Below are 10,852 nucleotides of genomic sequence, written 5' to 3'. Positions count from 1 at the left end.
CAAAAAATCCAGAAAGGTCAATATGTATGGCTAGAATGAATGTCGTTCATATTTAACAACTAAAGCTATGTTCAACAAACGTTTTTTTTCACATTTAAGCATGTATTTTACATGATAGCTGAACATAATTGTATATAAATGCACGGACATACACAAACAACAATCTCAATTAAACTCAGGCATGAATTCTCTTAAGTATAGACCAAATGTATACATAGGTATTGAATGCTTAGTGCATACGTTGAAAGTTTATTGTGACAGAATGACTTGATCGTACTTGAACGCAGCTTAATGCCAGCCAGTTGCCATGTAACAGTGTGTAAACAAAAGACACTGTTGTCAAGGTGCTAAAACTTATATCGTGTGGTTTTTAGAGAGTAGAGTACTGTACTTTGGAGAAACAACAGCTGGGTTTTTGCGGTTGTCGTTGGTAGGTAGTAACTTTAGAAGCTATTTATCGTTGACGAATAATGTTTGTTTGGCAAGCTCATTTATCCATTCTTCTTAGCAAGCTAATTATAGCGTTAGCTTCCTAATATTATCCTAGCTACACCATTAATTGTTATTTTGTCTTACTTTATTGTTCGTTAAAATTGTGCATAAACCAAACTCCCAATTAACAAAATATGGTCTACTTTTCTTTTTTGAACAGAGGGTTAAGTTTAGTTAAGCGTGCTTCCAACTCAACAGTAGAATGAAGAAATTGAATTATGAATCTAAGCAAACTTTGATGGATGAAGAGGTTCTGCAAAAGGCAGTTGCAGAGCAAACTTCAAAGGCTGGGAAAACTGCCACGGCGGTGCGAATAGACTTTGATGCAGTCCCTCATATACGTCTGGAATACAAAAGTGAGAAAAATCATAAAATTACCAGTCAGTGTCTGAATGTGTATTGGGTTTGTATTGGTTAGTATGTGAGAGGTTATTTGTTCACAGACATCCAGTGGATTGACCACTTATGGGACTTCACATCCTTGGCCAGGCTTGATTTGAACAACAACCTCATAGAGAAGATTGAGGGCCTGGACCGTCTTATTAGTCTGACGTGGCTTGGTAAAATGAAGCTTTGCGTTTACATTCTTGTCATAATGGTACTGACAAACATGTACAAAACATCTTGAAATATAAGCCCAGTAACTCCTAGTATTAATTACAGTCATTCTGAATGTGTTTTTTAGATCTGTCATTCAACAAAATAGAGAAAATTGAGGGTCTGGAGTCTCTCCAGAAGCTTGAATTGCTGAATTTGTCCAACAACAGAATCTCTGTCATTGAAAACATGGATAAACTTGAGACACTCAGTCATTTCCTCATTGCAAACAACCTCCTCGGACAGCTGGACAACGTAAAATAAATTTCTCTCATAAAATCTGTCACATATTAAATATATATATATATATATGCATTTGTATTGCAAGTACTATATATGCGAGTATAGCATTATAGAATGTTTGTGTAACCAATGCAAATCTAATGCATTTCAAAGGTACTCTATCTCAGGAAATTTAAGAACCTGTTCACCCTCAACCTATCTGGAAATCCTGTCTCTAAGGAGGATGATTACAAATTTTTTATTGCTGCCTACTTTCCAAACTTGATGTACCTAGACTACAGACTACTTAGTGATGAGACGGTAAGTATAAACAGTGATGTGTTTTCACACAAATCCAAGTTATAATCTGCTGTAATCATATATCTTTTGTTGTTTTCTTCCTTTTGACAACAGACATTTTATAGATAATTTTCTTAAAACCATGACTATGCCCAAGGCTGTTTGGAAATTGTCCTAATGGGCATTTATAACTTGCCATGTTGATATTGTATAACAAAATCACATGTGTCCATGTGCAGAAAAAAGAAGCATCTAGCAAATACCACTATGTCCTTGTGAAAATGAGACATGAGGAGCTGCAGAGACAACAAGCACATGCTGCTGAGCAAAGCCAGAAAGCTGAACTTCAGTTACACAAAGTAATATAAAGTTCTCATTTGGTGATGAAATATGAAATATTGAAATACACATACAGTGTGTCAATTCAGTTCGTCTTTCCTACAGGATGCCTTTGTGGAGTCCCTCAATGGGTCTTATCTGTTTGAGAGCATGTTCAAAGATGATCCAGAGGCAGAGGCACTACACTGCATAAGAGAAGTGGTTTGTTTGCTTCAAACATATCCTTTGTTTCTTGGTTTTCTCATCCATGCAGCTTTATTAATGAAATATAATTTGGGAAATCAGTCCTTGTATTCCTTGACCCTACGCTTACATTTGAGCACCAGATGGTGGATCTGTGTATGCAGTTGTTTGAAATAGGCTTGGCTGATCATAAACGAAGAGAGACAGAGGTGAACTACTTCTTCAGAGGTCAGACTAGGGCTTTGACAGACTACCAGCAGAAAGTATCACAGACATTGGCAGATTTTGAGCAGCAACACAAAGAGGTGAGCTGGGAAGAACATAATGATATGCTTAACAAACTTTAACAGTTAATACATCAAATTTTCTGAGATCAGTAAAGGAAAATCTCTTGTGTTCACACCTTTCCAGAGGATAGTGGAGTTGCAGCAGTTATCAGACCCAGACATAGTGAAAGTCAAGATTAGCCACTACAATGATGAAATCAGCAAGCTCAGTAACAGCCTCATGTCACTGGAGTTTCAGATGGTCAGCCAGTTGGAGGTAGGTGTGTGTGTATAAACGTTCTGTACCTTGTAGACTGATCTAAGATAAAAGTATACACATTATTATGGTTTTATAATTATACTTAAGTTATAGATTCAATAGTTTACTGTCAAAAACTGTTCATTTCAGGACATCATCAAAAAGTTGGACATCAACATCTCAGAAATGGTTGCCAACTTCAGTGAAACTATTCAAGGGATATATCCTTTTCACTGCTTTTTACACTGTTCTAAATTAATATATATATTATATAATAATATGTTTTTGAGAAAAAAATACATCTTAATGCAGTGTCACATTAACCCAGCAAAGAGTGATTGCAACAGCTACCTCTATTATATGTTTACCCTGACTTTTGAACAATTTGAACTGGATTGAATTTTTAGTGTCCCTATGTCAATAATGTAGTCTTGTCAAAATGACTTCTTTGACACAATCATACGTTTGCCCAGTGTCGAGATCTGGAGGATAATTATAATCAGAATGTGCGAAAGATTGCTGTTGCAACTCTGGAGAAAGTGGCCAAGGATGACCTGGATGACGACATACCGGATGATGTTAGAAGTGTATGTGTTATCTCTTTTTTTTACCAAAGTTATTATCTAAAAGATAGGATTACATTATGGTTACTGTAGACTATTATAGCCTTATAATAAAAAAACTTCTGCTCTGCTCCATCTCAGAGAAAACCAATGACTATGTAGACTGTAGATAGCATTACAGGGCAGATCAGGTTAGGTGAAGTGAGGGTATGGTTCATTACCAGTGTCGATGCCCTCAGCCTTTCACACCTGTGTTCTCTCTATGTAGCTGTTTACAGACAAAGACAGTGTGATGGATGCACTGTCCACCGGCCATGATAACCACCTGCTGAAGATCAATAACCGAGAGACTGAGCTAGTTACAGGTGTCAATGCCTGGAAAGTAGCCCTCATTAAAGGGGTAGGTTGCTGGAATTACCTCATAGCAAGTACCCCAATTTATATTTTTATATGGATGACAAACCTCTCCTCCGTATCTGTCAGTATTGTTATTGTTTGCTTTTTGTCTTTTTTTTACAGATTCAAGACAAAGAACTTAAGCGAAACCGCATGCACCTCTCGGATGTCCACAGATATGTGGACCATTTGAGGGAGCAGCTGGAGGAGTGTCTGTAGCATGATCTTTGAGACAACTGAGTCCACAAACATGAATTTTATTCAAGTAATTGGTAAAGAAAAAAAGGAACAGGATATTTTCACAACCTTCTTGGACAACTGTAACAAATTTCACTGTCCACTGTTCACTGTTATTTTCTGTTTTAGTATTATAGTAAAGAAATATTGTACTAAAGAAATATGTTCACTCTTTCATACAATTTCTTGCTGTCTGTTTTGAGGTAATAAAAATAATTTTGATAATCATCAGGTTTGATTGTCACATGCACAAAGAATACATATTTGAATATTATGTCCAGTGCTCCTAAGACTGTGAAGAACTAGTGTGAAGATTTAGAAGAAGAAAAATAATTACCCCCAGATCCAGAATCTGAGGTTCTTCCTACCTAAGTTTCCCTCATTTCTCTTATGGTTGTAGTCTTGTAGTGTGTTGAATACATATCCCAGAATGCGTTTTGGTAACTTATCCAATGAGATTCTTGCTCAAGCCGAGCACCAGTTTCCAGCCAATGAGATTCAGGGAATCTGGATTCTCAAATGAGACGTTGTAGTCCGCCTCCTAAGGAATCAGTTCTTGGACAGCTCACAAACTGAGTAAAGTTTTGGACCTTGATAATTTGTGTGCATCTGGCAGACCCTCCTCTGTCAGTACCCCTTCTCTCTGTAGCTGTTGTGTGCTCAGCCACAAAGTTCATGACGGTTGCTGACGGTGACACTTTAGCGCTCATCATGCCTGTCCGAGCAGAGTGCTGCAGTGCTATCGGCTCGGCCTGCTCATCCTCGGCCTCTCTTGTTCCCCCTGCCCCGATCAACACCTACCAGCCGGGTGTAGCTACCTCACTGCTGTACAGCGGCGCACAGTTTCGGGGTTACCAGAAGAGCAAAGGCAACGCTTACGACGTTGAGGTTGTTTTGCAGGTAATTTTTTCAATGACGTTCACTAATTCTCTTTGGCTTTAACATGAGTTTGTTTATTGTTATAACAGTAAAGTCAGCATATTTATAGCTCTAGTTGCTAGCTTAGCAGACGGTAGCTCCTTAGCTTTTTCGCTGTCAAACAACTAACACGCTGACCCAGTTTTGAGCCAGCCCAGGTGACTGTGTTGCTACTCTTGCATTTCATTTTGGATTTGGACCAAGTTTCAGAAACGTTTTCGTCACCTATCTTGCAGTACATATACTATCCAAACATGTTAGCATCTTGTGCAACTAGCTACCTAAATGAATGAAATTAATCTATGTCAACAGACCTAATAAGAGAAGATATAATGCCTACTTGCCTGCCTACTTGCAGTGTTTGTCTCTGTTCACACCACTCCTACTGCCATGTTTTCATCACAAAGAAGAAGCAGAACCATTTTGCCCCTATGATTTCAGGCCAGTATAGTGTTCCTTAAATCTGTTTGTCTTGGGCAGCATGTGACTGTGGAGGACTCTTACTTGTGTGGATACCTGAAGATCAAAGGCCTGACTGAGGTAAGCTTTGAAACTAGGTCAGATGTAGTAAGACTGACCTTTATTCTGTCAAAGACTAAGTACAAACTGGTTTAAGCATTTAGCCCTGTTTAATCAAGTAGAAACTGGTTTCCTCTTGCTTGATGCAGGCTGAATTGTGACAAAGATTAAATGTAGGCAAATGAGGGGGCATTAGGTTTAACCCTCCTCTTTAAGGTGTAGACTCTAGTCCTTGGCTTAAGCGTGTCAACTGTATACCCATTACATTATGCAACATATGCAAGGGAAAAGGTCAGCAGGATCCTGGAGTAGATTTTGGCTGTGGCACAGTGGAGTGAAAGATGAGGAGTAGCCAGGTTGTGTGTGTCGCTATAGAAGAAGTAAATTATATTTGAACTGAGAGGGTGTTTATGAGAAAATTAAACTAAGACAACAGATTGTAAACATGCATCTGAATGCATCTACTTATCGCAGTAGGCCTATACAGGGCGGTTATTCAACATGCATGGCTATACACAGCTACACCCTAATATCAACAGATATTAAGGACATGGGAAAACAGGATACTAAATCATTGCATCACGATTACTGTAATCTTTTTTGCTGATGCTCAGGCCATGCCCTGCTGCACAACAAACAAGTCACTGAAAGTCTGGAATTTTGAATTATCCTCACCTTGCACAGTGATGGACTGACAGAGCCTTTTAAACCTTTTATGCAGTTTTAAAACGAATATAATCTGCACTCATGAAGTTAGGAAAAGGTTTCACCGACAGCTCTGGTTCAACTTTTTCTTACTTTTCACTTTTGTTTCTGTGTGTGACAGGAGTATCCCACTCTCACAACGTTCTTTGCTGGTGAAATTATCAGTCGAAAGAGGCCTTTCTTAACCAGGAAGTGGGATGCAGATGAAGATGTTGACAGAAAACACTGGGTATGTTCTCTTGATTTTTATTCTGTTATTTTGGTTCGTTGAAAGTATGTCTGTAAATGATTAATGGATGACCAGTGAATTAAGAATTTGATATTAGCAGACTGGGCTGGGCTTGCATCAAATACAGCACATACAGTTTGGAAAACTGAAGGATATTTACCATGAGCAACCATGATGTCAATAACATTCTGCATGGTGGGAAAGGCATCCAAGACATGTTGGAGGTTCAACTTCATCCAAACTGTAGCCTGCAGCTCTTCATATAACCAGTTCACTATCATTTTGTAAACTTTGCAAAATTAAGTTTAGTCTTTTTAATTTTGTTTAACAATAGAAGGAGCAGCACTTATCACTGTGGTGTGAGAAAAGCCCATGGGAACTGTGAAAATCAAATGACAGGCATCTCTTTATTTTCTAAGCATGTAATGATTAATAAAGATTTAATTAATTATTTATATGCCAGACTTTCAGTTAAACTTTGCACCTTTTGTTATAGTTGCTGACTTGTTGTCATCTCCTTAGTTTCTGTTCTCTTCCCTGTTTTTAATGTTCACTCAACTAGGGTAAGTTTCAGCCTTTTTACAAATATGCCAAAAGCTTCAATTCGGACGACTTTGACTATGACGCACTGGACAACAGTGATTACGTCTTCATGAGGTGGAAGGTTAGTGCGTGATCTCACTGTCACATCTCTCTCTCTCTCTCTCTCTCTTGTGTTAGCTTCAAACTCTAACCTCCACTGTTTCCTGCACTCTCAGGAGCAGTTTCTGGTTCCAGACCACACTATCAAAGACATCAGCGGTGCCTCCTTTGCAGGCTTCTATTACATCTGCTTCCAGAAGTCCACAGCCACTATTGAGGGGTATTATTACCATAGGAGTTCTGAATGGTAACTACCGCTCCTGTTTGTAGCTCAGCAGCATTACAAGCCAAATTCAATGACTAAAAGAGCACTTTTAATGTCTCTCTTTTTTTCTTTTCTTTTTTTTTTTTTACTTACATCTGCAGGTACCAGTCGCTAAACCTAAACCATGTTCAGGTGCACAGTGTGCCCATTTATGAATTTCGGTGACACAAACACACAGGAATATTGAGTGAAGTAAGGGACAGTTCATGCTGCGCTGTGCTTAAATGGGATGGCAACGACGGAGGAGCCCTTTTAATGCCAAGAATGGCGGTGACCGGTTTTCCTCGCTGTGGGGAAATAAACATGTGGTCAGACACTCCTCTGGTCTGGACTGAAGGAAATGAGGCACAGTGAGACAGAAGACCTGAAAGGAAGACAAATGGACAGTTGTCACTGTTGCTGTGGAGCTGATGTTTGCCTCGGATTTCATTTTTAATTTGTCCTTTTTTTTTTTCTTTTTTTTCTTTTTTTTTTTGCCTGTTTTTATTTCAATTTTGTGCAACTGGTTGCTTTGTGCTCTCACAGTATGTGTCTCCCAGGAGTTGGACATCAAAACAGGTTCCAGGTTTCCTTCAGTGGAGACACTGTTAACATAATTGCCTTTCAGTTAAGAGTTGCAAAAGAAAGAGTATAAAGTTGTAAGAGGAGTTTTGTTCAGCAAAGCTTTATTTAATTCTCTTTTGTTGATTATAGAGCATCTCTGAAATATCGCTTTGATGCACCTTAGTGATTAATGCAGAGCGTGATGTAGAGGTTTTGCCAGGAGGTTTCAACAGAAGCAATGGTGAGAAGTGATCCACTTTTTCTGCAAGGTCTGTGAGACTAAGTTGTCGTCTGTTGATCAGGGATGGTGTGAACTAGAAATGGTCATTAATAACCAATCATTTCCAAGCTGCTGCGTTTTTCAAAAATCCACTAAACATCTCAACAAAAAGTCTGTAAATGGCTTCACTTTGAATTTTCTCTATGCAAGCCAAAGCTCACTAATAGGAAGGGTTTCTTACACCACCTAACTTATTATTTTATTTTCAGATGGTTTCTCTGCAAGAGTGATTTATTTATTTGTTTTAATCAAGAGAAAGAATGCATAATAAAATTAAGAATGACGGAAAGGATAAGGAGGTTTATTTAATTGCAATGACCAGCATTTAAAGCTCAGATATGTGACAGCACCTTCCTACTCGTGATTATTCTGAAACGTTTTTCAGAATTTTGGTCATGTGGAAGTTGGACCAGAGTAGTGGAGATTTCATGGCATATGTGTATTTTTGAGTGACTGGAGACTGAGTCTGTGGATAAAGTTTAAGTTTCTGTCAGTTCCTGTCTCATGGTCACATTCATCTCTCTCACATTATTTCCACTTGTAGAAGCAGTGAAAATGTGTCTGCATTGGTTTATTTTAACACATTTTTTTACTTTTGAAATAAGTCACAGAAGTAGGATATAACATAGAGCTTCAAGTAAGACACTTAGCTACAGTGTGTGACTGTTCTGTCCAGTGGAGAGTATTATGTAAAGAAGCACCTTTGAGGCTCGAGGAGCGTTGAGTAGGAAAAGGTGATGAAGAATAAAACCTCCTTGATGCTTTAGGAAAAACCTGCTGCCTTACAATTTTAAATGCTTGTAAAGCTTTTTTTTTTTTCTTTTTTAAGAAATTAAGGTTAGTAATATTTTATTTAAAAGCAATCATGAAAGTATATTTCTGTGTTCGAGAGAAGTTGTGCAAAGGCGCTTTTCCACTTCTGAAGTTAAAGGTAAAGTTTTCTGCAAGCGGTTGATGTAAAAGTTCTCTGCTGGAGAGAGCATGTACTCCGCCTGCCTCTTTGTTGCTTTTAGACTTTCAGCTGGCCTGCAGCATGACACGTGGTCTTGATGGGTTGTTGTGGAAATACTGTCGGCACTGTCGTTTTTAAAAAAAAACCCAAGCAAGTGGATTGAGGGTGTTGCAATCTGAACAACTTCAAAATAATTCGCTTTTTTTATTCATCATAAAATAGAGAAATCAACAAAACGTGCAATGTAAGAAAGTGTTTGGGAGTGTGTCATTTAAAGTCAGTGACTGATTACATCTGATTTAAAGGGTTGGTTTAGAGAAGATGATGTATGATAAATCTGCTATGAATGTAATGTGTGAGGAGAAATAAAGAGAACTATTTGTATACTACTGCTGTTATTTTATCTTTTTCAATAAACCCAGCCGTGCTAAAGTTTAGTCAAACCTCCCATGGAGTTTTTCACAGCACAGGGATCCTAGCAGCCAGCACTAGATGTCAGTAGTGAGCCACGAAAAGTTTCAAGACCATAACTCTTTCAAACATGTCTGGGAGTCCCGACCAAGTTGAACATTTTTCAGCAGCACTGGTGTTGTTAAGTAAGTTGTTGCCAACTTTGTTTCGTCTCTGACATATTGTAGCTGCTGAGTGAGTGATAAAAGAATTGCTTCTACAAATACATATAGATACAGATACAGGTCAGTCCCCCTTACCCTACAACCCTTTTATAGACTCTCAAATGGAGAGAGGGATCCTACTGGCTGCAGTGTATTCCCATGCAGGTCAGCTCCGTCAAAGTCAAACAGAGCACCAGTTTATGTGCTGGGTTAAAAAATCATGAGGTTTTTTTTTTATTCATGCGTTTGGTGTTCAATGATCACAGGACCCCAGCAGGCGGCATTATAATCAACCATTATAATGCAGCTTTACTGATGACGTAAAAACGAGTCAATGATAAATTAGTGTGGCTCATGTTCGCTGTACGTGCCACAGGTAACGACACTTGGCTGAAGACGATGAAACGTGTTCCAATGTGAACCACAAAAGGAAAAAAAATGTTCAAAATAAAGTGGGCTAGAACTTCCTCATCTGGCTTTAACAATGCTAACGACTGTCTTAATGACTCAACACTCACTGCCTACAGGGCTGCATTTTCACTGTATCCTAGTAATCCATGCACTTTGGCTGGGATAACAGTGCTTATGTATTGGTTATATTTTTTTGTTTGTGTTGAAAAAATATATTTTAGTAGTTGATGCAGCTTCAATAGAAGACAACAGAGAATGACACAGGTATGAATCCATAAAGGCAAATCTATAAAAATTTCAGGTCATCATGCTAATTCTGATTTCTTCCCTTTCTTTCATGGCAACGCGGACACGTAAAATTACAATAATGCAGGTGTAAAAAGAAAATGAAAGCTAAATAGACATTAAATCAAGTTGGTAAAGGCCGGTTGTCAACATCTGCAGTCGAGCCCTTCCACTGTGAAACTGTCATCATAAACTCCATTCATACAGTGCAGAACATACAGAGCACATACAGGATGACACGTCAGAATATGAAGGACAACAAATAAAGATACAACACATACCAATATTGCAGATGATTTGCAGATAATTCATTAGTAATAGTGTGAAGTCCAGTATTTCCAAACTCTTGCATTTCACAACACAAACTGGTATTAATCTTTCTTGTGCGGAAGTTGAAGTTATCCAGATCCGTGTGTGTGTTGGTTTGGATGCACTTTAAGTGGCTGCTGAGAATGATGGGCATTAGAGCAGTTTAGTAGCTATGTGGATTAACGAGACAACACAAAGAGTTGGTTCTTCTTCCAGTCAAACCTGTGAAAAACCTGTTGAGAACTATACTGACCTTTGTAATCAGTGGTTCTATATTCAATGTGTTTTGCTTGGTATTCAAATATCCCTATCTAACATACTCATGG

At 38.4% G+C, this 10,852-nt stretch overlaps 2 protein-coding genes across 2 annotated transcripts; both read left to right on the top strand.

Moving 5' to 3' along the window:
• Window positions 1–88: 88 nt before the first annotated feature.
• drc3 (dynein regulatory complex subunit 3) lies at window positions 89–4,082 on the top strand. Its single transcript, XM_087178534.1, is given in 12 exon segments — window positions 89–848; window positions 936–1,052; window positions 1,178–1,344; window positions 1,486–1,632; window positions 1,851–1,970; window positions 2,056–2,227; window positions 2,230–2,438; window positions 2,545–2,676; window positions 2,809–2,879; window positions 3,122–3,245; window positions 3,490–3,621; window positions 3,741–4,082. Coding segments are annotated over 12 exon segments (1,641 nt in total). The 5' UTR covers window positions 89–694; the 3' UTR covers window positions 3,837–4,082.
• Window positions 4,083–4,366: 284 nt separating this feature from the next.
• Window positions 4,367–9,296, top strand: gid4 (GID complex subunit 4 homolog). Its single transcript, XM_023423325.2, has 6 exons — window positions 4,367–4,754; window positions 5,253–5,312; window positions 6,118–6,225; window positions 6,788–6,889; window positions 6,984–7,114; window positions 7,234–9,296. Exons 1-6 carry the CDS (start codon window positions 4,530–4,532, stop codon window positions 7,295–7,297), a joined length of 690 nt encoding a protein of 229 aa, XP_023279093.1. The 5' UTR covers window positions 4,367–4,529; the 3' UTR covers window positions 7,298–9,296.
• Window positions 9,297–10,852: the final 1,556 nt, after the last annotated feature.

The sequence above is a fragment of the Seriola lalandi genome, unplaced genomic scaffold (genome assembly GCF_002814215.2).
Source record: "Seriola lalandi dorsalis isolate HSWRI2012SDOR001 ecotype SW California unplaced genomic scaffold, Sedor1 jcf7180002054690, whole genome shotgun sequence".
NCBI classification, from domain to species: domain Eukaryota; kingdom Metazoa; phylum Chordata; class Actinopteri; order Carangiformes; family Carangidae; genus Seriola; species Seriola lalandi.
This window is presented reverse-complemented; position numbering and strand designations above follow the sequence as displayed.